The sequence below is a fragment of the Manis pentadactyla genome, chromosome 8 (genome assembly GCF_030020395.1).
Source record: "Manis pentadactyla isolate mManPen7 chromosome 8, mManPen7.hap1, whole genome shotgun sequence".
NCBI classification, from domain to species: domain Eukaryota; kingdom Metazoa; phylum Chordata; class Mammalia; order Pholidota; family Manidae; genus Manis; species Manis pentadactyla.
Window position 1 is genome coordinate 58,625,281 of NC_080026.1, and position 26,865 is coordinate 58,652,145.

Consider the following 26,865-nt stretch of genomic DNA (forward strand, 5'->3'; position numbering starts at 1 on the left):
TTGGCAAAACTGGACAGCTACATGTAAGAGAATGAAACTGGATCATTGTCTAATCCAATACACAAAAGTAAACTCAAAATGGAACAAAGACCTGAATGTAAGTCATGAAACCATAAAATTCTTAGAAAAAAACGTAGGCAAAAATCTCTTGGACATAAACATGAGCAACTTCTTCTTCGTGAACATATCTCCCTGGGCAAGGGAAACAAAAGCAAAAATGAACAAGTGGGACTATATCAAACTAAAAAGCTTCTGTACAGCAAAGGACACCATCAGTAGAACAAAAACACATCCTACAGTATGGGGGAATATATTCATAAATGACAGATCCAATAAAGGGTTGACATCCAAAATATATAAAGAGCTCACGCACCTCAACAAACAAAAAGCAAACAATCCAATTAAAAAATGGGCGGAGGAGCTGAACAGACACTTCTCCAAAGAAGAAATTCAGATGGCCAACAGGCACATGAAAAGATGCTCCACATTGCTAGTCATCAGAGAAATGCAAATTAAAGCCACAATGAGATATCACCTCACACCAGTAAGGATCACCACCATCCAAAAGACAAACAACAACAAATGTTGGCGAGGTTGTGGAGAAAGGGGAACCCTCCTACACTGCTTGTGGGAATGTAAATTAGTTCAACCATTGTGGAAAGCAGTATAGAGGTTCCTCAAAAAGATCAAAATAGAAATACCATTTGACCCAGGAATTTATCCTAAGAATGCAGCAGCCCAATTTGAAAAACAGATTTGCACCCCTATGTTTATCACAGCACTATTTACAATAGCCAAGAAATGGAAGCAACCTAAGTGTCCATCAGTAGATGAATGGATAAAGAAGATGTGGTACATATACACAATGGAATATTATTCAGCCATAAGAAGAAAACAAATCCTACCATTTGCAACAACATGGATGGAGTTAGAGGGTATTATGCTCAGTGAAATAAGCCAAGCGGAGAAAGAGAAATACCAAATGATTTCACTCATCTGTGGAGTATAAGAACAAAGAAAAAACTGAAGGAACAAAACAGCAGCAGACTCACAGAACCCAAGAATGGACTAACAGTTACCAAAGGGAAAGGGATTAGGGATGATGGGTGGGAAGGGAGGGATAAGAGGGAAATGGGGGCATTACAGTTAGCACACATAATGTAGTGGGGGGACACGGGAAAGGCAGTATATACAGAGAAGACAAGTAATGATTCTATAGCATCTTACTACTTTGATGGACAGTGACTGTAATGGGGTATGTGGTGGGGACTTGATAATTGAGGAAGTCTAGTAACCATAATGTTGTTCGAGTAATTGTACATTAGCGATAGAAAAAAAAAAAAAGAACTGGAAGGGTTGAGGAAGACCTGGTTTATTTTGTCCCTGTTTATTTGTCCTTATAGGAATTTTGTCAGGAGTATTATGGTCTCCATTTTAACCAGTGGGGAAGTGGAGGTCCAGATAATTGAAATGAGTTTGAAGGATTCCCAGTTTTAAATGTGGTCCTACTTGGTGGCAGGTAGTCTGGTGTTTCCTCTGCACAGCAGTGACTTCTACAGACAGAACGAGGGTCAGTGGATAAGCGTCCAGCTTTACTGTGTCTTGGAGTTTAAGGAGGCGCAATGTTTTGGGAAGAAATAACAACTAGTGGCATTATTAATCATAGCCTGAAAATAACAATGGCTTGGTAAGAATATTGCAAGCCCTCCGAATCAGTGAGGGAGTGGAGTAGGGCAGCAAAAGCCTTGATGTGCAGGGATGGGGACACTGAGTGGCATCTGGTACAGGAGATAAAAAGGACAAACCAGTTCCATCTCTCCAAGTCCCTTTGTAACTGAAATCCTTTTTCTGGTTCCTGTTCCTCTGCCGAGAAATGTCATAACCAGGTGATGATCAAACCAATGCACAGGACCTCTAATTGTGAAATGGCATGCACTTATATTTTTAAACATTTATGGAAAAGCAGTGGACTGAGATAATATAGGTTTGATTGCTCTTCTAGTGAGCTGTTGCTGAAACAAATTGCAGTCAAGTTACGATAACCATGTAATTCTTTCTCATGACTTTATGGGTCAGGAATTACAGCAGGCAAGCAGGGACAGACCATCTCTGCTCCACACAGAGTGGGCTGGGCTGGACGACCCAACATGTCTGTTTACTCCCAGAGCTGGCACCTTACAAGGGATGCCTGGGCTTGCTCAACTGTGTCATATGTCTGAGGCCTTACTTCGAGCTGCACGTGGCCCTCTCTGATGGCCTCACCTACTCTCCAGCAGGTATATTGCAGCTCAGGGCTTCCAAAGGTATACAAGCAGAAGCTTCCAGGTGTTCTGAAGGCTTAGCTTTAGAACAAGCCAGCTTTGCTGCCACGGCATTCTTTTGGTCCAAGTGAGTCACAGGTTCAGCTTAGACTCAGTAGGAAGCAGCATTGTGTGCCCACTACGGGGCAGCATGTGCGTGCAGGAGGCAGGGACTTGTTGTGGGCCAGTTTTAAGGACCAGACACCATACTTGCCTTAAGCAACCAGCTGATCGATAAAAATGTTTGACCCCTAACTCAAATGCCTTTCAGTCATTCATATGTCTTCTAGTTATCTAAAGTCTGGGACCTTACTTTCTTTACCCTCGTATCCAAGAAAGGACCTGCCTGAAGCACATGGAACACTAATACACAATGAGGGTTACCCCTATGCCAGGAATGTTATTTCATCAATATTCATAATAGCTTATTCATGTACATGAAAATCTCCCCATTTGAGGGTGTTTGAGGTTCAGGAGATCCTAAGGTCATGGAGCTGGAGGGAGGAGATCTGAGAGTACTCCCAGGCTCAAGGTCAACATGTGTCTGATGAATGGGTCTCTCACCGTAGCAGCTCTTGTAGGATGCATGGCCATGCAAGTCTTGGATTGTTCATTTTTCCAGGTGCGGTTGCCTCATTTTGAGGATGTCTGACTTCCTTAGCTGTATTTTGTACCATGCAATGTATATGCAATGAGAACAACTGAGCCAGTAGTTTGGGTGGTCTTAGCAGTCAAACTGATAGCTGCCGATGGATGTATGGTGCCAAACTCCATCACAACAGTGGCTGATGAAATGATGCAGAGCAAACAGTGGCCTGTCCATTCTTCCATCTCCTCTCCTCTTGGACAAGCCTAAATTTCAGATAATCTCCATGAGTTGTCACATTAGTGATTGGGGAAGAACTTTTGATCATCCTGTGATGGTGATTTGACACCACTAAGTATGCAAATGAGAGCTCCACTTCATGGGATCCTGTTTCATTATTCAGGTCACAGTATATTATTTAGGAAAAGTCTAATTCTTCCTCACTGTCTCTCAAATATGCAAATAAAATGTAGTGGTACATTTTCTCAAATATTTTCTACAGATACCAAGTCAGGAGCTATTCAAAGTTAGCTAATTACAGTAATTAATTTCTGGAAGGATGGTTGGGAAACCTTATAACAACAAATAGAACAGTAAATCAAATGAGAAATGAGACCACTCAAGAAAATGCTGAAACAAAACCCACTTCAGGTCTGCTTGTTGAGGATCAGAGACAGGAGCAGGAAGTTTCAGTAGATGGCAGTGTTACTAAAAAGATGGGGTGTGAGTCCCCACTCATCTCCATTCAGGCTGGCCTGATGGTCCCCGGCATCCCCTATACTCTCACCCACTTTAGATTTCTCAGATGTTCTTCCTACCTTACAGATGAGAAACTGATGACTTTCCAAGGAATGGATATCATTTTAGAAGCAACAACTTAAGTAACTACATATAAGGTTTGTCTGGTTTCTTTCTAACTGTGGCCTTGTTAAATTTGTTCTGTTCAAAATGAAGAGATGTTTTTTCCTGCTTCAAAATGCTAACACGGAGAGCTGCTCTTGGAAACAGACAATCCAGCTGGATTTTTTTTTTTTGACTCTTGTGTCATCATCAGTATTAAAATTGGACTGTGGGAATTTTACTGTGAATGTTGCTGTCCTAAGCCCAAGGCAAAAATGGGATCCAGCTCAGTTCTCTTGAGCTGAGTTGACCATGGAAAGAAATAACTAATTGGGAAGAAGGACATTCCTTTTCTCCAGCATGTTCTGCAGCCACAAGGGACATGGCTGTGGCTAGGACTCTGAGTAGTACCAGAGGGCTTTTGTCCCAAGCAGCTCTCCACTCCCACCCATGTCATGGTCTTTATTTGCTCTCTGCAGAGGGTTATTTGCTTGGGTGCATGATGACCACGCTTCAGAGGTGGGGCCCAGACCCAGTTTAGCAGAAGTGGAACTCAGCCTGTGTTGGGGCAACCAGCGTGACGTGTTTGCTTCTGTGAATAATTGCTAAACCCCTACTAGGTGCCCCTGGGATGCAGAGATGAATCTCACAGGAACCACAGTCTGAGTTTGAGGATGGGTGGGTAGAGGACTGAGAAGATACTGAGACAGCATTCTGATGGCTGTAACAAAGGTATGTCCAGAGGCTCTTGGACAGAAGGGAGGGAAAGCCACAGGGAGATGAGGACACTGGGGCTAGGCTTTAACGAAAAGACATGTGCTTGCTGGGTCAGGGGGAGGTGGGAGAGAAGAGAAGGCTAGACACAGGGAGAAGAACACATAAGATGAGTGTTTGGGACTTTAAAGAGTTCAGCTGGGCTAGGATAGGCCATGTGGGTACAAGGGCAGTGAGTGGGGCCAGAAAGGTCAATCACAGCCATACGATGAAAGGCCTTGAATACCACGCTGAGAGAGTTGCACTTTACTGAGTTACCATGCATCCTCATCACCATCACCATCACCACTACTATGTTGAATGAGCTCCCACTGTAAGAGGACAGAGCTCAGGATCTGAGGACAACAAATTTTAGTCCAATCTCACTTCTGCCACTTAACAGTCACAGAACCATGGGAAACTATTTAATCTTTTTGATCCTTAATTCTCTTTGCTTTAGTACAGGGACAATAATATCTTCCTTGTGGCATTACTGTGAGGATTAAATGGCAAGCAGAACATATTCTGTAGTATGGGAAACACTTGCCAGGCGACGTAGCCACTTCTCTTAGTTGACAAAACTCTACAGGTTTTATCATTCAGTCTTAAAAATGACCCTGCAAGGTGGTTATCAATTCTCACTTTGCAGAAGAGGACTTGAAACTTGTAGCAATTAAGTGAAGAGTTGATGCTGTTGCTAGGTGGCGAACGTCCCTGACACGAGGCTCCTGTACCTCCTGCCTCTGGGCCCCGTTGGCCTTCCTGTATGGACTTGGCAGCCATGGGAGGCTGTTGGAAGGACATAATCGGACCTGGGCATCAGAGAGGCTGTGGTCTATGGTCAGTCTGCATCTCATGTCATTATTGCTGTGCTCCAGATTCTACTGCCACACAAACCTCCTTTCAGTCTGATAGGACAGAAAGAAGATCAGGCTTGGGGTTACATTTGTCTATCAACTCATTTGTACCTTAACTTGGAAAGGGGTGCCATTTTCTGGAATTAGCCTTCATGTCAACCACATTGAACTAATCATATGGGTTTCAAATAACTAAAATATTGATGGCATTAATAGCCCTGGGTAGCTATTTGAAGAGAGCCATTTCCTCCAACAAGGAAATTGGTAAAGGAGGAGTCTTGCTTTGCGTAATTATGACACAGAAAAAATTCTAGTTATGTTGAATTTTTATGTGTCCTATGCTCTTTCATATTGAACCCCATTCCTCAAATACTTCTATTGTTCCTGAGTGGAAAAATCTCAGATCCTGGTCAAAATCTAGGTGATTTTTTTAGGGTAGCCTCTTAAATAGAGCAAACAAGGAAATCTTGCATAGAGAGGAAGAAGATGAAAAGCACACTGCCATTGACACAGAAGCATGGGAGGAAGTTACAGCTGGATAGGATGAGCTCTGGCCCAGTTACTGGGTGACCTTGTTTCTACTGCCTTTTATCATCATTATTTCTATGACTTATTAGGCCACTTCCTATCTCTGCACCTCAGATACAGCTACTCAGATTTTGCCTAGATCACCAGGGTTTCAGACCCAATGTCTTGGGGCCACAGAGGTAGAGGAAATGTGTAGGTGTCAATAATAGGGAGTGGTGAGGCCTGTGGCTACAGGAAAGGGTATTCACTCTGCATAAACGTACTCATTGGTGAGGCTGCATATACTTAAGCAGAGGGAAATAAAACAGAAGCAAAATCAAATTACACTCACTAGATACAACACTTCTATAAACCATCAGTTTATGAACTTTATGAAATCTAAGGCCCCTGTCTTGTAATAAATGCCTGACACTGGGAAAATCATGGGCTTTGGAGTAAGGCCTGGATTGGGGTGCCAGTACTGCCACTCGTTAGCCATGTGACCTTAGGAAACTGATGTAACCTCAAGTCACAGTGTCCTCATAATCATATTTCCCCACTGAAAAGAGTAGTGGAGAGCATAGTTGTACAGGACTTAGTGCAGTGCCTGGCACACAGTAGGTACTCATCAGATGCTGGCTCCATCAAGCCCCCAAGCCTTCTCTCCTACCTTTTGCTGTCTGTAGTCTTAGAACTCTGGGTTATGTTTTATGTAATTTTGGAAATTGTGAATGGAAGTAATACATTTAAGTTTATTTCCAAGTGGTATTATAGCATTAATAGTAACAGAAAATTGATGTTGAACTGTGTGTTAATATCTACTTATGAATCAAAAGACTGAGTCTTCTCTTCTGCCTGTTTTGCATTTGATCTGTGAATCTGGGTGAAGCTCAAATGGTAGACGGCATAAAGCTGGAAGGAGGTGTTACCCATTGGATGAAAAAATGGAAATGTGAAGGGTCCTTACAAGCCTGAGCAATGGACAAGAATCCACTGGGTCAAAATTCAGCAGAGATAATCAGACTTGTGCCCATGTCTAACGCACACACACACTGGGTGGGCAAAGAGAATAGAATATGTGAAAGTGTCCCAGGGGTTTAGTGCATGGTTAGGAATATAGTCCCAAGTGGGGTGAGGACACTGCTATGGTGAATTCTACTTGCTGTTATATTTATAGAAGTATAGTGCCCAGCTAAAGGGAAGTGATGGTCCCACTGATCCCTGAGCATACCACCCCTGTGTTTGTCCAGAGGTGAGATCAGGATGGTGAGGAGCCTGAGAAACCTCCTTAGTCATGGATGGGATAGTGATGAGATCTCAGGGCATGTAGCCTAGAGAGAAAAGACATTGGCAGAATGAGAGCTGGGAAAACCTTGCTGTCTGACCAGTGGTAGAATAATAGAAGACAGTCAAGGTCCAGTTAGTTAAACAGCAAATAATTGGGCTTAATATAAGGACAAACTTGCCAAAACCAGATGAGCAGCTGTGAGTTCCTCTACTCTGACAGTTCCAAGCAGGGTGTTAGGTTCACAATGGAGAGAATCTAGCATCTGGACTAGAGTTGGACTTGATGACCCTGATCATTCTCACCTGCTCTGAGAGTCCATGGCTTGGGAATGTGGCCATTGGTGAGGCTGCATACACCTGAGATACCCCACCTGGCCTCTCAAGATGGCAGACATGGCCAAACCCATTTAGGTGTAGTTCATGGCAAATATTATGTGCCAGTTACTAAATTTGGATGTTCCTTGTGTAGGGCAGAGCCATGAGTACTAAGTTTTTCTCTCTGTTTTGAGAGGTTGGCCTAAGACAGGATGGGATGGGTGCCCAGTGTCCAATCCACAGTGTCAATGGCTTCAATTGACTTCCTTGGAAACTCTGGATTATCTGGTGCTCTGCGAGAACACTTCTTGAAGTGGCCTCCGGAGAGGACCTCCTGGTTTGAATTTCTGTCTTTCTACCATGTAACTTCCACAAGCCATAATCTCTCTGGGCCTCAGTTCCCCCATCTGTGAAATGGGGCAGTAATGGCATCTAGGTCATAGTGTTCATACTTAGAGGAGTGCTGAAAATAGGGAGCACACAATGACACTAGCTCCCATCTCTAGTGAAAACAAGGTAGGTGTGTGCTCCTCTTCTTGTCCTGAGCTGGCACAGTGTGCAGTGGCCATGCAAAGAGGCTGTTTGGTTGGAAAGAATCGTACTGATATTAGATGAGAAAAGTAGACTTCAACTAGAAGGGTTATCCTGAAAACACTTGCATCCTGTTAGAAAAAGTGTTACCATAGAGTATGTTTGTATTGACCCACAAACAACATACCAGTGAGGACATTTCCATTTCTCTCATTCTAGAGCTAAGGAAACTGAAGCTTAGAGAAAATAAGTAACTAGCTGAAGTCTATACATTAGTTAGGGTCAAATCAGTGTGCAGACCTACTCCTGGGTAGATATCGTATGTGACTACAAGGTGCAGGGACGTGAATGTCTGTTTATTCGGAAACAACACAGTTGTTTGGGAATAGATACCTTATCTTTACAAGAGACAGTACTCTAGAGTCCCATTCAAGAAACCTCCTCCAGTTTTGAATGGAAATCTGCCAACGACAACAATAACAAATCTGCTTAAAAAATCTCTTGTAATAAAAGAGTTGAGTCAATGGATTACCTTGGCCAAAGCAATAGAGACGCTTAGGGTAAGTTAATGCCTCCCTTCTTGAGCTATACAGGGAAGTCCCAGCCAGAGGTGGGAAGACCTCCAGTCAGGTTGTGTTGGGCCTCATGGAATCCTCCACTGGGCTCCCTTGCTCACATGATCTGGCCATTGTTGAGGGAGAAGGTGTGTGTCCAGGGTGAGGGAAACTCCCTATAGATGTTTCAGTTTCCAGGCTGTGCAGGCATTCTCCCAGGAGGATGTTTACAAGCTGGTTTCCCTGGGGATGGTCTCAGGGTTGGCCACAGGCATGTTGCAGGGAAGGAACTGCATGCAGGGAGTGATTAAGCCCTACTGACAACTGCCCATGATCCCAGCTTTTCCCTGAAAGGCCACACTCACTTCCACCCTCTTACCTTTGCACATATTGTTCCCTTTCCCAGAAGAACTATTGCCCCTGCTGGCTTGGCTCTCTCTTCATTACCCCTCAATGCTTAGTTGTCACATCACCTTTCCTGATTGGCCTGTTAGCCCTGTCAAGTTAGGTGCACTTCCTGTGTTCTAGAACACCTTGTATCTGTGCTTGCACTTGCAAGGCAGCTATTGTAGTTGAGACACAGAGACAGATGCTAGAGAAAGAAGATGGAAGAGTCATTGTCTTGGGCAGCAGTTCTCTGTGTGGTGGGGACAAGGGCTGGACAATGGGAGAGGTAGAGAGAGAGCTGTCAGAGAGATATTTATAATGACTGAAACATGGATACAGTGCTGGTTGGGAAGGTCAGAAAAGGTTTTCTGAGTGAGAGAACATGAAAATTGTCTCTTGAATAATAAGTAGGAGCTCAGCAAAGGGATGGGGTTGGAACTGATATTCCCAATTTCGGGCATCAGTCAGAGGGCATGCAATATTCAGCAAATGGGGAGAATGTTAGGCTGGGCCAAAGGGGGAATGAGAAAGAGACAAATACTTAATAAATACAAGACCCAGGCTTCTGCCACCAGGAAGCATTGGCTTTCCTACATTTGGAATTTGTGAAAGAAGCTGGAGAATTGCGGTAGGCACCCACATGCATCTTGGTCTTAGTTGCGAATTTATACAGGCGCATCAGGGAAGCCATGCCTTCAGACATGAGTTCTACTGATTCGATGGGATTTGAACCCTGTTACACTAAACCGAGATCATAAACTCCCATGCCTACACAGCCACCTGAGCACCGCAAAGGAGTATGTCAGGCTGGTGGGAACAGTAGCAAAATGGAAACTTTACAACTGTATAAAGAGAAAATTAATTCTAAGTTAGCAAAGATAAAAACAAAACAACTTATCGAATAAAACATATCTCTAACCCCTACTGTGACGTCCCTGAAGAGTGGAGGTCACTTAAATTTTATCTCCTCTATTCTAAGTCATCAAATAAAGAGCATGTCAACTAAATTGGAACAAGTGACTAACCCAAATTCAGGTAGCTGGTAGAAGTCCCAACTTCTTTCTAAGTTTCTGGAGGAAGCAGATGCCGGTCATCTGATGGTTTTTACATCTAGGTCAGGACAGTGTGATGTCCAGAAGACACACAGTGGACTGATATACCCAAAGCCCACATGCCTCCTTGGACCCAGTCCTCATTGGGTTCTCAGACCATATTCATCTGGACCAGGGGAAAAAGTAGGAGGAGACAGAGAAAGAAGAACAAACACCCACAGCTTGAGGCCTTGACTGTAAAGTGGAAAAAGCAGAAAACTTCTTTAGGTCACACTGCAAATCGTTCTGTGATAATTTGCGTTGTAGGTCCAGCCTGCTGGCCAGCTTGGTGACCCAGCGTGCTCACCACTGGGTCCTAATTGAACCACCATCCCCTTTCCTGCCCTGGAAGTAATGTGCGTTAGGGAAATCAATCCATTTGTAGGGGAGAAACCAGACTGGTTTCCTGCTACTGCTCATATTTTCACTAAAACCCCATTTTACTGGAACCAACATTGAAAAAAACAGCACATTTTATTCAAAACAAGGCAATACTGGTATTGACAGAGCCGCAGTGATAATGAGGACGATCAATTTTCCCTCCTCCATTATGGAGTATTGAGCAAGTTTTGGAGTAAACTTGTGGCATCATTAGACAAGATCAGCATTTCTTCTTTTTGAAAACTTTCTTTTTTTTCCTTTCCTTTTGCTTTTTCGCATATTTAGATATTTATTCAGTATTCCTTTTCTGGTGAAAAAAAAAAGGAAACAACACCAAAACAGAAAGCCAAAAGCCCCCAAAGCAGTAAGTGAAGTGCTGGTAATAAAAACTGGAGGTTGTAGACGTTTCTTTCTAATTCTTATTAATAATACATTGTGATGTTATTTTTGCATCTTGCTTCATACAGACTGTCTTCCCAGCTCTCCCCCCACATTAGAAGATTGCAGTTACCCAATAATCCAAGTTCTGAGAGAGGGAAAGCTTGAGGCAAGAGGATGGCAACTCCCTTTCTGTTGGGGGCCAGATGGAGAAGGGAGGCAGAGGTGTAGGCTCCGCAGGGGGCAGCAGGGGAAGCATCAAGGAAAGGGAGTCAAAGAGGTTGGGTGCAGCTTCACATGCAATGGCTCTTCAGTGTAGGTGATGGAATTGTTAAGTGCATAGTGGTTTTGGCACCTCTACCTTCTGTTCCTGGTCCCTGTTGGGTTGCACATGTCTGTCTGTCTACCAGGTCATGCTGGCTGTGCCAATAGCACGTGACAGGGAGGGAGACTATCTCTGTCCATTCAGGCTGCTATGACACAACACCATAGACTGAGTGACTTGGAAACAATAGACATTTATTCCCCAGAGTTCTGGGGGGTGGGAAGTCCAAGATCTTGGCTCTGGCTGATGGTGTCTGGTGAGCGCCTACTTCCTCATCATGGTCCCCATCTTACTGTGTCCTTAAATGACACAAAGGGAGAGGGAGCTCTCCAGGGTCTGTTCTGTAAGGGCTCTACCGCATGACCTCAGCATTTATGAGGACTAATCTAATTCCTTAGGGCTCTATCCTCATGACCTCAGCACCTCCCAAGGTCCTCACCTACAAAGAGTACCACATTGGAAATTAGGTCTCAGTACATGAACTTTGGGGGAGCATAAACATTCAGTCCATCTTCCCTGAATGATGAGATCTCTCCTTGACATCAGTGACATTGGCAAAATGATGACATTTCAGAATGACAAAATCCTGCCTGGGAGCAATCCCCCTGAAAGACCATTCTAATGCAGTTTAAACTTTAACCCCAAATTAAAATAGTCTACAATTTTAAGTTGAAAATGTTACTGAAGATACCGTGAAGAAGTGAATGCCATCACTTGGAGGCAGGAGCTATAGGTACTGTGCACCTGGTAGGCAGGTGGGAGGATGGGATAGTGAGTTGTTGACCCATTCATTTCTAGACTCTTTAAAAAATCTAAAAATTGATGATAAACAGTATAAATATGATTCCCTATACATTTTAACCCTTGGAACATATGTGCTACAGAACAGTGTTGGCAGCCTGTGAAAGAATGCCATCTTACTGATTGCTGTCCCTTGCTGATACAAATATACTCTTGAACCTCTTATCAGGGTGGCCCCAAATCACTGCACTTGTGAGGAAGAGATGATGGAAGGAGGTGATTCTGAGCATGGGTCTGGAGTCAAGGCCAGGCTCTGTTCCCACTATGTGGCCTTGACAATTCTCTTCCCTGGGCTCAGTTTCCTCATCTGTAAAATAGGGATAGTAATAGTATCTCCCTCCTAGAACTCCTCACAGCGATTGTGTAATCTAGACATGTCAAAATGCTTAGGAGGAGGTTCCAGCACACCCTAAACACCCAGGAAATACTCTCATCACAGGGCAAACTTTGGCACTTAAGCCTGGATTCCCTTCTGAATACAAGAGCTCTGTGAACTGTCTGAGGGACTGTGAGAAACCCCTGGCTTCCCAGACACTGGAAATTCTCTGCTAGAGAGTGTGCTGCCTGGTGCTGAGACTGTCTCCTTGAGTGTCTCAGCTGTGGTCCACGAGTCCCATGAGAGCATTGACAGTGTCTTATTCCCCTGCAAGTTTGTGGAACATGTGAAGTCCCAGGGGCACAAGGACAAAGCCAAGGAGCTGAAGATGCTTGAAAAAGAGCTAGTCAGTCAAGATGAGGACCACTTCATCACAGTGGATGCCGTGGGCTGCTTCAAGGGTGATGAAGAAGAGGAGGAGGAGGAGGAGGATGAAGAAGAAGAGATCGAGGTCAAGGAGGAATTCTGCAAGCAGGTGAGGTTCAGAGGTATATCTATACAGGAGTAGAAAGGCTCAGAGAGCTACTGTCCCAACACTGCTTACGGTGTGGACTTCCTGGTGCCCATGATGGGCTACATCTGCTGCATCTGCCACAAGTTCTACCACAGCAACTCGGGGGCACAGCTTTCCCACTGCAAGTCCTTGGCCCACTTTGAGAACCTGCAGAAATACAAGAAGGCCAAGAACCCCAGCCCATCCACCAGATCCGTGAGCCATAGGTGTGCAATCAACGCCCGGAATGCCTTGACTGCTCTCTTCACCTCTGGTGGCTGCCCACCCACCCTGCCCAGCACCCAGGACACAGCCAAGACCCCCAGCAAGGTGACAGCTCAGCCTCCTCAGCCTCCACCACCCCGGCACTCAACCCACCTCAAAACCTGAGAGGGAGCTCCCTATGCCCACCCCATCTGATCCAGATCTGCTATGCTTTTTAGGACTCTGTATGGAAACTTTGACATGGCTGGTATTTTTATTGAAAAATCCAATAAAATAAGGCAATTTGGCTGTAAAAAAAAAAAAAGAAAATGCCTAGAGCTTCTCCCAGAGCCTGACCTTGAAGAGGCAGTTAATACTTGTATGAGGGAGAGGGGGAAGAGGAAGAAAGGGAAGCAGGGGAGGAGCCCAAAAGGTTTTCATGGCTGTGGGGGGCATGGGTAACAGATGGTCTGTGCCTTGATGGGACCAGAGGCCAGTCCTCAAAGAAGGAGATTATTCAAATAAATAAATGCTTATGGTTACTCCTGGCTTTACGTTGGTGGACTGACCTCGATGTAATCTACATTGTCATAGATCTCTTCATTTGCAACCAAAACTAGGGTAAAGGCATGCAGTATGAAAAGCATGCTAGGGATTTGAGCCAGGTTCTCAGAAAGTGGGGCCCAAGACAGAGGTACAGGTACGTCGGATCTGTAGAGGGAGTGACTCAGGAGAAGGGAAGCAAAGGAAGCAGGATGCTGCCTGGGAAGGAGCTGAGTGAGAAGGTGCTGTCGGCTGAGTTCTAGCTTTAGCCTGAGCCCACAGGATGTGGCTCTCAAGCATGAATCACACCACAGATACTGAAGGGTATGGCCTCATTGGCTATAGTCTGTGGTGTGTGTGTGGTGTATATTCATGTATGGATCCACACATGCATGTATGCATATGCACATGTATATGTGCACACATGCATGTACTTGTGTGCAGGCATGTATGTATGTGTATGTTTATGTGTGTACATGCATCTATCTGTGTGTGAACACATGTGTGCACAAATGTGTGTGTGTGTGTGTGCACAAACATGTATATGGGAGCCCCATATGGAGTGGACAGCTCCCACACAGAGAAGGCGCAGCTGTGGTGGTTACACTCACGTGGAGAAGGAGGTCAGGGTGGCCCCTTATAGCATGCACTACAGGAGAACTCCATTAAGCTCTAACTGGCATCTTCCTCACTTCAGGCAGTATTTTATACCACAGTAAAAGAGAATGTGGACAATCCTAAGAGTTTTTGCAAAGGAATGCCCCCTCTTCACTCTGTTTGAAACTGTTTCTATATACACAGAGGGCTGGGAATTCCAGGGGTTTATATTTTTATGAAGAAAGGAAGATTGTAAAAATATGTATTTGGTTAAATATTTAGTGAACCAACTCTGTGTGTCCTACCCTATAGGCTTCAAAGACAGAGAATTAAGTGACTTGAAATCTAGCAGGGGTAAGATGAGAACACAGCTATCCAAAAGGCAGGGTGTGTTTAGGATGGAGAGGTGGACAAAGGATAATTGGAGGGTGGGAGGGAAGGAGACAACCCCTGGGGGCTGAAGGGGAGGTGACAGCAAAGCTGCCCCCAGAAGCTGTGACCTTAGTGGCTGGTACACTCTGCATGCACTTTGATCCATGTAGATGAGAAGGCTGTACCCACCACAGCCAGTAGTATACAGGGGGGCCTCCTGCAGACCTGCACTCCAGGAGAGCTTCACCTTGCATGCCAAGGGGTATGAACTCAAACATAGGCCCTGCTAGTGAGCACAGCCAGCTGGGAGGAGGGGCCCAGAGGCGGGCACAGCCACTGCCTGACTCCAGCTGCCTTTGGATGACAACACAGTACTGCAAACCCACATCTGGCTGACCAGGTCTTTCTATCTTTTGACTGAGGCCACATATCTGGACTTCAACATAAAATTGCTGGACTTTTAAAAGTTAACAATAAATTCCGACATACCACCCATCTCTGGGGCAAGTGCAGCCTCTTGCCTGCCAGTTTGTGGTCTCAGTTTTAAGCTACATCTTTGGCAGCTGATTCTATAGACTGGCCTCCAGGCCTGCCATTGGGTAATGAGGGTGCATCCACAGACACCTGGGACAGGAAGCGTGCAGTGAGAACAGGCTGTGTGGGCGCAGTCTCCCTGCCTCACAACCGAGTCCAGGCCTACTCAGGAGCCCATCAAAGCCACTCACAAAGTATTCTGATCGCAAGGGCTCACCACCAGCTTTGGTTATCTCATAGCTTTCAAAGGAGATCCAGTGCTCTGTGGTCAGTCACATCCAGTCCCTGGTAAAATCGGAGAAGAATCGCCAGGTCATGTGTGAGGCAGGGATGCTCAGGACCCTCATGACCTCCTGCCACAAGGCCCTGACCACTGGCAGCAGCCCCTTACACTCGGGCCTCATCAGGATTTTTGAAAAGCTTGCTTCCCAAGCCATCGAACCAGACGTGTTAAGGTATGGCGTGCCCCATGGTAAATGCTGCCGAGCCTCAGGCACTAGGGGTGTAGAAGGATCAGGAGTCCCCATGCCTGCTCTGCCCTCTGCAGTGTGGTCCCTCCCAGCCTTGGGCACTGCAAGACCAGGGTCCCTGTGGGCAGTGTGTGGGCCAGCAAAGCAGACATAGCCTTCCCATAGGGGTGATGGTTTGGGGGAGAGGGGACAATAAAGGGACCTGTTGGCAATATGGAATAGTGTCCTAGGGGGGTGCTCAGTGGAGAGGGCTGGAGCTACATGGAGCCAGGAGGACCACAGTCGGGAGACTGGATGTAAAGAGGCAGGGCCTCAAGGAAGCAGAGCTGGTAGAGGCATGAGGAGCAGGCCAGGAAAGTTGGGAACTCCACATCTGAGGATGTCCTCCATGATAGGACACAGGAGGCTGTGAGGGTCTGACTGTCTGAGAGGCTGGACTGCAGGGTGCTTGGCCCACACGAGGGGACGTGGAGGCTGGCAGAGGCCGTGTCTCCTTGTCTCTTGTGGAGGCCTTCAGCTCACAGCCCCTCCATGAAGCTACGTGTTTCCTCGAGAGCAGAGCCAGGAGGGAAGACAGGCAGTCAGAGGCAAGAGAGGTTGCAGGAGGGAGGTCAAGTCTTCTAAGCACCTTTGGCGAGGCCACCCTACCCTGGCTCAGCACAGGGAGGGTGGCACCCAGGGGTCACATGCCTGCTGGGTCCCTGCTGACATACAGCACCAAGTAAAATGGGCACAGAAGACAACTTCTCCAGCCAGCATGCCTGTGACCCAGGGGCCAGGCCAGCCTCTAGACTTGCAGCTGTCAGACAAGGCCACTGTGCTTAATTCAGCTATTCAGTAAATTCCATTAGAAACTTGAAAACAAAGTATGTCAAGGTTATCTTCCAAGAAATTCCTCTTCCTCTCAAGGTCCAGTTTGAGGTTCCTAGCTGGTCACCAGTTAAATCAAAAGCATCTAAATTCACCCACCCTCCAGCCTGGGTGCCAGGGCAGGGACTCCCCACTGCTGCATGGCCTGAGGAGAGAGGAGAGTGTGAGGAGGGGACCAGGGAGCACGGGGACTTAGGACAGTGCTCAGATGAAGCTGGAGAAACTTCCACCCCTAAAATGTCTTCATTTCTTTCTCTCATATGTTATGATATATAGACAATTTCTAGGACTTGGAATTCCCCCTCCTCCGTCAGCTCCAACAAAAATCCTCAAGTCCTCTCATGTGCACCGAGGGAGCTGTGCATGCTCAGGTGAGGCCAGAGGAAAGAGCAGGGGCAGGTTAATGGGAATTAAAAGAGAATATGCATTCCTTGTAAGGGATCCTTTACAACAGGGGAAGCAGACAGATTTTTTTAATGATTTGGCCTGCTGCTCAATGGAGCAATTGAGGAAAAGCAGAGGCATTGGTGGTCCCCAGAGAAGACCAGATTCTCTGGAAAGAGGCTGCCCTGTACACTCATATAAGATAGGTGATGGTATAAGCATACTTGACCTCTTTGGGTCCAGATCACAGAAACAGCAAGAGGGTTTCCTTATGACAGTGCTGCATTGGACAAAGCAGTGCAGTGACAGCTTTTGGCTCAGCTCCCAGCTCAGGGGTGAGTTAGGGGGTCAAGTGGATCCCCCAGTATCAGGCCTGGGATGATACTGGTTCAGAGAACCAACTTGGAGAAAAAGCCGCATACACACTGAATGTAAGATCACATAGGACTTTAAGGCCAGGAGGCTCACTTGCAAAGCGAGGAAGGGGAGTCAGGCATGGCTGGCAGCCAGAGGTGGGAGCAGAGCTGTCAAGGAGACTGGCTGTTACGAGTGTGGAGGACAAAGCCCCAGGGAATGACTGCCAGTGGGACAAGCCAATGACAGCAAAGAAAACGGTGTGTTGTAAAGGGGAGAAGGGGTGATAGGATTAAAGGGAGAAGCTTGTAGGAGAAGCAGGTTGTCACTAACGTTCAGTGTTATTAAATCAGTAGAGGATCCAGGTGGGAGGGCCCAGGAGAGCATCCTCTTGGTGGTTAGGAAATGCCTAGTGACTCCACAGAGTCCTCCGTGGGGGCCGTGGCAGAAATGTCAGAGCTATTGTAAGAAGATGGGTGGAAATGCTTGAGCAGATGCATCTCTTCTCTTGCCTGCTGCCTTAGGGTCGCAGGCGGCGGCACTGGTAAGAGCTGAGGGCCCCACACCGGATGCAGGCCCGCACCCAGCAGCCACACAGGCCCTGAGGCCTGCGGGGGCATCCCAGGACTCAGCTACCGCCCTCCAGACAGCCCTGAGCCTCATCTCCATGACCTCCCCTCGCAACCTGCAGCCTCAGAGGGCGGCCCTGGCTCCCTCCTTCGTGGAATTTGACATGTCCGTGGAAGGTTATGGGTATGACAAGCTTTCATATATTTGAAATTAACTTTACTAATTTCCCGTGCCTCTGATGAATTATAATAATGATTACAAAATTGCAGTCCCATCAGCTCTCAGCACCCATCAGAGGAAAATGTCTGGGTCATGGGCAACCCATCTACTCAATGGCTTCTCAGGAGCAGTGTCCCCAGCCATGCAGGGACAGGACCCTCTTTTTCCCCTGATGTTTCTGCTTTCTGGAATGCTCTCCCCTCCAGCCTCCAGTGTAGAGTCCTTCTCTTAGGGCCATGGTACCAGTATCAGCTACTTTCTGTCCATGGGGCCTCATGATCTAAGAGGGAGTGAGGCCCCTGCAGAGGGACAGAGTGGAGATGTCATGGCCAGAGGTTGGATAATGATTCAATGATCTGAGACACTCTCCTGTTTCCAGATGTTTGTTTATTCCAACCCTGTCTACGGTTATGGGAACCAGCACTGAGTACTTGGTCTCTGGAGGCACTGGAACAGGTAGGTATTGCTCAGGGTATTTATCTTGGTAGCTATCCTCACCCTGCCTAGAGAGGAAGTCCTTAGGAAGCTTTAATTTCATGTTTCCACATGGCACATGGCATTTCAAGAAAGTATGAGCCTTTTCTTGGTCGGGCATATCTGTAGTGAGCCATCTTTGGGGTTTCATGCCTTCTTAGGGCAGGGGTGTCCTGTTTATTGTGTGTTTATTGTGAACTCAGCTCACAGCTCTGCAAATAGTAGGGGCTCAGGGAGTTCTGATGGGCTCAGTGGGTGATTTGGTTGTTGATTCAATTTGTTGGTGACTGGCAAAGGCTGGAATAGACACCTCAGCCCACCGTACAGCTCTCTTTAGAGAGGAATAGGAATTCATGTTGAGAGCCATCCAGGAATAGGCCCGTCCTTGACTCATGTGCGGATCAACCCGGGCCTTGGCAGGCTTTGCACAGGACTGCAGTGAGCTGAGAACTCTCTGGGCAGGACAGGGCCCATGCCCAGTGTCGCCTGAGTCAGGCACCCCCTGTTAGGAGAGCCAGGCCTGGGTTTCTATGGGAGGTTGGGTATGGAGGTGCCATTGCATTACCAGCCCATCAGCACAGGCCACCACATCTTATTCTACTTGTTCAGCCTACACTGTCAACCCTGTATGGGGTGGGGGGAGGGCATGGATTTCCCTAGAGTGGAGACTTCCCTGTGCCAGGTTCAGTCAAGTTAGGCCAGTGTCCTCTGCCCCACATAGCACACTGCCTGGCTTTAGAGCAGCTGACCAGTGGGCCAAATGGTGTTGGATCTCACGGCATGGAATAATAGGTGGGACAGAACTGGAGAGTCTTAGAGGATCTGGACTCAAGTCCTGGCAGGAATAGGACTTACTCCTGAGAGTTTGAATAAGGAGACAAGAGCATCCTGTCATGTTAGGTTAACATAAAGTGGGTCAGGTAAGGCATAGTGCTGGCACACAGTAAGACCACACCTGGGTTAAATCAGAACCACAATGAGCCCAGAAAACTTCCGTGGCCAAAGTCTAAGAGCGTGCTTGTGTTCTGACTCTAGGCACTGCCAGGTCATTCCCTCCACCTGGGGGCTTGACCTTCTCCTGCTGGTTCCTGATTGGCAGGCATGGCACAGTCACTGAGGGTCACCCACTGCGCTTCCTAACCGTGGTGCGCCACCTGGCCAGGACTGAGCAGCCCTTCATCTGCTTCTCTGTCAGTCTCTGCCCAGAAGACCTCTCCTTGGTTGTGTCTACAGAAGAGAAAGAATTTCAGCCTCTGGGTAAGTAAGGTTTTGAGAACCAAAGCTGGTATCCCTGCAGTTGGGGGACATGGGGCTAAGTCAGCAGGCTTTGGCATGAGTGCCCATGGGCCCAACCTTCCTGCAGGACTGCTGGCAGCTGGTGCTGGCTCTGCCAGGTACAGCTCAGCCTGGCTTGCTAAGGTCATCCATCTGAGATGGCCAGCCCATGTGTCCTGGCCACACCTGCTCTTCTCGTGTGCCTTGAGAGTGTCACTGTTTCATAGCAAAACTCGTGGAAGGATTGGTCTTCTTGGCATACAGCATAATTGCCTATTTCCCCTCCCTGTCAGTACTTTGCTGGCAAATTCATGTCACTGTGGAGGCAGTTTAGTGTGGGATAGACTCCAGAATCTGCCTCCTAGGTCTGAATCCTCTGTACTTAACTTCTTTGTGCCTCAGGATGGTAAAGTGGGAATCATGATAGCACCTACCACATTGGGCTGTCATGAAAATGAAATGTTAACATTTCTAACAGTCCTTGAATCAGTGGCTAACACAAAGCAGGACCTCAAGTAACGAAAGCAGCCATTGCCACTATTTTCTGAGATGGGGCTGAGCCCTGGCTGCTTGGGCGTGAGGCCCCCTTCTCCTGGGTGGCTGCAGCAGACATGCAGGCAATCTGTATTCTCTTTCAGATGTCATGGAACCAGAGGACGACCCTGAGCCTTCTGCCGGACGCCAGCTTCGGGTCAGATGTGGGCAGCTGTTGGCTTGTGCTCAGTGGCATCACCTGGCTGTGGTTGTCACCAAGGATATGAAAAGGAACTGTACTATTTCCACCTACCTGGATGGACAGACTATTGGCTCAGCCAAGGTGAGGTGGTTTCCCTGAGCTATGCTTGTCTTCTGGCTGCACTGCCCCCTGGAGGGGCCTCAGAGCAGTTCCTTGTTCTCATTGGTGGTGGGGTGTGGTCTCCAGCAAAAGCGCCCCCTTGCTGTCCAGAACACTGGCTGAACTCAGGAATAAAAAGGACATCTTCAGAAAGTGGAATAAAAGTCACACAGCCAGGGCGGAAGGTAAAACAAGGACATGAATATAGTCATGACCGTTTTGACGGTAGGAATAGTCATAAGAAAATAGAAATCTCTGAGTGGCCAGAGCAAGCTTGTCACATTTTAAGGGTTGGATGGATTCTCCAGGGAGGTCTGAGCGGGGCCTGAGGCCCTTCTTTTCTCAGAAGCTCCCTGGTAAGTCTAATGCTGCTGGTCTGCACACTATATTTAGGAGCAAGGCACCAGAGCTTGCAGAGACACCAACACATCTTATCAGGCCTAGAGCAAGAACGCTGAGGAAAGGATGGTCCCTTACTCAGAGAAGGTAATGAAATGTGAACACACAGCTGGAGGAAGCATCTCGTCACTGCCCTTTAGAAACATCTGAAGTCCAGGGGTATAAGGGAGAGGAGGCCAGGAGGTGAGAGACCTGACAGCTGTGCTCCAGCAGCCTGTCAGAGGTCAGCACAGAAGCCAGAGAGAGAAGGGCCCAGGAGACCACAGAGGGCAGACACAGCCAGATTTTACCCAGGTTCTAGACAGAGCACCTCCACCTAGGCTGCTTTCTGGAATCACCTGGAAAGTCTTTTTAACGTTCTCTTGCACAGGCTGCCCCCCAGATCAATTACAGTAGAACTTCTGTGGGTGGGAACAGTTTGGTAATGTGTTCAAAGTTCCCTGTATGATCCTAATATGCAGCCAGAATGCAGAACATCAGACAAATAGGGCTTCTCATTTCCATAGTTTGGTGCTTTATCATTCTTTGTCGTGGGGCCTATACTGTGTATATTAGGACACTTAGCAGTAACTGTGGCCCCCTACATGCCATAGTATTTCTGTCTACCCAGTTGTGACCACCAAAAATGCCTCTAGACATTTCAAAGTGATCCCTTGGGGGGCAAAATTTCCCTAGGTTGGGAATCTTTAGATTAGAACAACATAAATTGTGTAGAACACCTAAAAATGAATTTGTTGCTATCTTCTGGTAAAATTGTTCTACTGAAAAAGGCTGTGTAACCAGGAAGATTTAGCAGGAGCATAAAAAAACAGGTCCTCCAACACACCTCTGTGTTAGGTGCTGTTTTAGGTGCTAGAAATTATCCATGTCCACCAGCCAAATACCTCTAGGAAAGTACAGATAGTACAAAACAGAAGTTAGACTTACTAAGCTCGCAGAATAAAGAGGCTCTCTATCCCATGGGATAACAAGGAGCAAGGAGAGGATTTTATAGGATTTGGGCTTATTTCAGGTGATTTTTGGGAGGGTTCAAAGAATAGAAGTCAATCTGGTCTGAACTGGATGTTGTTAGAGAGAGACAATTCGGTGTCTATGTTTGTTCCAAACTTTATCTAGGAGGTCAGAAGAATGGAGCAGGAAGAGAATGATCATTGGAGAGGAAGCAGTAGTCACTCATGTTAGCCAGGATAGGAAATGTGGTTACTTTGGTTACTCAGTGTGTTTATATCTGCTTAGGCATGATTACAGAGTGGGTTCATTTTTTCCTTCTCTTGCAGAATAGGTTGATATTCTGTCTTTTTCACAGAATAGGTGGGTATTCTGTGAAATAGTTCATGTACTTTTGACTCTAAGAAGCATGTCCTATTGCTATTTGGACCTTGCTGGAACCTAGCACAGGGGCTGGCACATACTAAATGTGCAATAAGCACTTGATAAATTGAATTTACAGCCACAAGGAGTAACATGGACTGGCTGATAGTGTAGTTGAGTGAATGGGGACATGGATTAACATTGGACCCCACGGCACCAGCTAAACCAGAGTCCACTGGGAGGCTGAAAGTGGTGCGATGTCTTGGGGTTGTGGAGATCTGCCGCAGTGAATGACTGAAGGCCGTGGCTGTCACATTGACTTTCAAAGATGATCTCAACAGGTTGGCTCCAGATCAGCAAGTGAGATGTAACTGGGATAAACACAAATGCCTCCGTTTAGAGGCAGGCATCTGCTGGGCAAGAATAAGATGGGAAAGCTTAGGTTAAGTATGACCTGGTTTAACAACTGTTCTCAAGTGTTATAGACTTTGTTCTTATTTCCAAGGGAAGATAAGCTAAGTTTAGATAAGTGGGGAGTATTTTAACAGTCTGAATTGAGCAAAAGGATGTGGCATTGAGCAACTTGAGACATCTTATGTTTATAAATCAATCTGAATGTGCAGCACGTATACACAGTAGGAATTTGGGAAAAAGGGGGCAAGCTGGATTGAAGGAGTGTGACAGAGCTTCATTGTGGAAAAGAGGGGAAGTTTCTGCCCATGATGATGGCAGCAGGGAGTGAGAGCAGAGCACCCCTCATTCCAGGTATGCCCAGTGACCGAAAACTTGGTTTATTTCTATTTGAAAATTTCATTTAATTGGTAGGGAGAAAAAGAGTATTTCTGAAATTATGTGTGCTCTCATATTTAAAAACTTATTTATATACATATTTATGTACATATTGATTTTATAGTCATTATAAAAATAATATTAACTCATTGAAATAACTAAAAAATAGAGAAAAGAAAGATTACCTACATTCCTTCCATCTTACCACAATTTGTAGTTTCAGCTTCTTCCTTTTAAATAAAAATAGTTGGGACTTTATTGCACAGAAAATTTTGCATATTGCTTAGTTAACTTTTATATTAATATTTAAAAAATTATCTACACAGGCTTTGAAGTTATTTTTAATTTGTGATTATCTGTTATTCATAAATTGTTTAAGAATAATTTTAGAATAACAGATAATGACAAATTAAAACTTGTGATTTTATTGAAATTTTTATTGAGATAATTGTGGACTAAAATGTCATTATGAAAAATAGTAGAAAAAAATCTCGTGTGCCTTTTACTCAGTTTCCCTCAATGGTATACTCTTGTGCAAAACTACAGAACAGTATCACAACCAAAATATTGCCGTTGATACAATTTGCTCATTTATTCAGATTTCCCAGTTTTACTTGCCCTTATGTTGTATATTTAGTTCCAAACAATTTTATCACATGTGTAGTTTCCTGCATCTACCACTACTGCTGAGGTAACTGAACATTCCCATCACTGCAAAGGTACCTTGTGTTGTCCATTTATAAAAGTAGTAACTATAGCCACCTACAGCCACCTCCCACCCATGCCCCACCCACATCCCTGACCCTAATTTTGGCAACCAGTCACCTAAAATTCTGTCATTTTAATGCCCAGTGACTGAAAGAAATCAGACAGTAAATCTTTCAGGATTGGATTTTTCATTTAGCATAATTCTCAGAAAATTCATTCGAGTTACTGCAAATGCCAACAGTTCATTCCTTTTTGTTGCTGAGTATGATTCCATGGTGTGGATAGGTAACCATTCACCCATGTAAGGACATCTGGGTTGTTCCCAGTTTGGGGCTATTACAAATAAAGCTGCTATGAACATTTGGGTACAGGTTTTTGTGTGAACTTAAGTCTTTATTTCCTGGGATAAATGCCTAGGAGTCCAATTGCTGGGTCTTTTGGGAATTGCATGTTTAGTTTTATAAGAAACTGTCAAACTATTTTCCACAGAGACTGTACCATTTTACATTCCCACCAGCAATGGTTGATTATCCAGTTTCTCTGTGTTTGATGTTGTCATTATTTTACATATTAGCCAATCTAATAGGTAGGTGGCGATACCTCATTGTGTTTTTTAATTTGCGTTTCCTTAATGGCTAACGAGGTTCAACATCTTCTCATGTGCTTATTTGCCATCCGTATATCATTTTCAGTGATGTCCATTCATGTCCTTTGTCCATTTTCTAATTGGATTTTTTTATTTTTTTATCTTAGGTTTTAAAGGGTTTTAAAGTTTTTTATATAGTCTAGCTACAAGTCCTCTGATAAGATTTGCAAATAATTTGTCCTAGTTTATAGCTTGTGTTTCATCCTCTTTCACATGGGATTCTGCACGTAAAAGTTTTTAATTTGATGGAGTATATATAATTCATCAAATTTTTCTCTTAACACTCATGCTTTTGGTGTCCAGTTAAGAACTCTTTGCCTAGCCATAGATCCTGAAGATTTTCTCCTGCTTCCTTTTCTCTTAAATTTTTTAGTTTTCATTTGAGTGTGTGATTGGTTATAAGTTAATTTTTTTTAAAAAAGATGAGAGGCTTAGGTCAAAGCTCATTTCTTTGCCTATGGACATCTAGCTGCTCCACCACCCTTTGTTGAAGGGCCATCCTTCCTCTGTTGAATTGCTTGTGAACCTTTGTCACAAAATCAGTTGGGCATATTTGTATGGGTTTATTTCCAGATTTCATCTGCAATTCAATTGATTTATATGACTATAACCCTAGATACCACACTATATTAGTTACTATAGCTGTACAAAAGCCTTAATATTGGGTAGTAATTGCGTAGAAAATAATTATTTAAAAAAAGAGTTAAGCTATTTGTTAAAGCTCTTCTAGAAACTGTCTTCCTATAAAAATTTTAGAATAGCTCATCTGTGTCTACCAAGAGCCTTCTGAGGTTTTGATAGGGATTACATTAAACCTATATATCTTTTTTGGGGAGAAATGACATCTTTCTATGTTGAGTCTTCCCATCCAGAGGAAAGGAACATGGTATGTCTCTCTGTTTATATAGGTCTTCTTTGATGTCTTTCATCATCTTTTTGTAATTTTTTATATACAGATACTATACATGTTTTAGTTTTTCATTGTCTTATGAGCAATTGTAATTGGTATTGTTTTTCATATTTTGAGTTTTACATGTTCATTGCAAATGTATAGAAGGCAATTGATTTTTGTGTGTTGATAGTGTATCTGGTGAGCTTGCCAGGCTCACTTATTAATTCTAGAAAGTGGGGTTTTTTTGTACATTCCTTGATATTTTCTACATGGACATGTCATCTGCAGATAGAGAGTTTTACTTCTTCCTTTCCACTCTGATAGGCCTATAATTATTTTTAATACATAAAACTTAATTAATGTGCCACTACTGGACATTTAGGTTCTTATTGGAATGACTGGGCAAAAAAAATGAGCATTTCAATGGCTTTTAACATTTGTTATCAGATTTGTTTCCAAAGGCAGTGTCATCTTTTCACTCCTGCCAGCATTTTATAAAGTATTCTGCTATACCGTTTCTCAGCTTTAGAGTTTATCTTTTTAATGATTTTAAATAAAATAAGTTTATACTTTGAGAGGACAATAAGGTACATCATTTTGTATCCATATCTATTTATTTGATTAAACACCTTCCTTTCCCTTCCACCTCTTTCCTTTTCATTTCAACAGATGTTGTACATTCAGGCCTTACCAGGACCTTTCCTTTCAATGGATCCATCTTCATTTATGGATGTTTATGGATATATTGCTACCCCTCGAGTTTGGAAACAAAAGTCATCTTTGACATGGCGCCTTGGCTCTGCGCACCTCTTTGAAGAAGCCATCTCCATGGAAGCTCTGGAAGTCATCAACAAACTTGGCCCAAGATACTGTGGTAACTTCCAAGCTGTGCACGCCCAAGGTCTGGAGTGTTTTGATTTATAATGATCTTGCTGATATTATTTTTTAAATGGACATCCAGTTATTTATGGCATCTTTATAAAGAATAAACTCAGCACAGGTCAGTCATTAGGGAAGACCTCTGTAATTGGATCATTATATATTTACAACCCAACAGAAAATGTCGCAGAAGAGGAAATGACAATATCCTTTAGATTTCAACTCTGAAACATATACATAATGGAGGTGAATAGGTAGGTAATACCATCAGCAAAGAAACAGAGGAGAGAATGAGATAAATAAGTTATATTTCTTTTAATGAAGAAGCTTTTTAACTAAAGTATACTGTTGTCTTCAATTATTAAACAGGCAGACAAAACATCCACATTTTCATTATTGATTGTTGGCTGTTCAAGTAGGGAGTATTTCCCTCTATGTTCTGTCAAGCCAAGGGGGTCAGCTCCCATCTGGGAAGAATGACAGATGACTCTATGCACGGAAGCCTTGTGCATAGTGAAGGGCAATTGAGCGCTGTTGAGTGTTCTGTCTCCAGGCCCGATATCTTCTTCAAACTTCCATTTCCTCTAGCAAATGGCACTGGCTAGAGCAATGTGACAGGATCAGGTCTCAAGTCATAGTTTCACTGACTCTCTATTCATGCCGTGATTCTCTAGTGGCACATGTGGCTCCTCTTGACTCAGGGACCAGGGTGCTAATTCCAAGTGGATGTTCACCAAGGCATGCAGCTCATTGAAAATCTTTGGGCTTTCAGCCCAGC

At 44.9% G+C, this 26,865-nt stretch overlaps 1 protein-coding gene across 9 annotated transcripts in view; it reads left to right on the forward strand.

Annotated features, from left to right (window-relative positions):
- WDFY4 (WDFY family member 4) overlaps positions 1-26,865 on the forward strand; it is a 314,583-nt gene that overhangs the window by 79,701 nt on the left and 208,017 nt on the right. For all 9 annotated transcript variants that reach the window (XM_057505763.1, XM_036916603.2, XM_036916599.2 and 6 more), the window contains 7 exons: positions 15,253-15,467; positions 16,629-16,723; positions 17,615-17,843; positions 18,259-18,335; positions 19,389-19,610; positions 20,267-20,445; positions 25,878-26,109. In XM_057505763.1, coding sequence (XP_057361746.1) covers positions 15,253-15,467; positions 16,629-16,723; positions 17,615-17,843; positions 18,259-18,335; positions 19,389-19,610; positions 20,267-20,445; positions 25,878-26,109 — 1,249 coding nt within the window. The remainder of the gene's footprint in view (positions 1-15,252; positions 15,468-16,628; positions 16,724-17,614; positions 17,844-18,258; positions 18,336-19,388; positions 19,611-20,266; positions 20,446-25,877; positions 26,110-26,865) is intronic.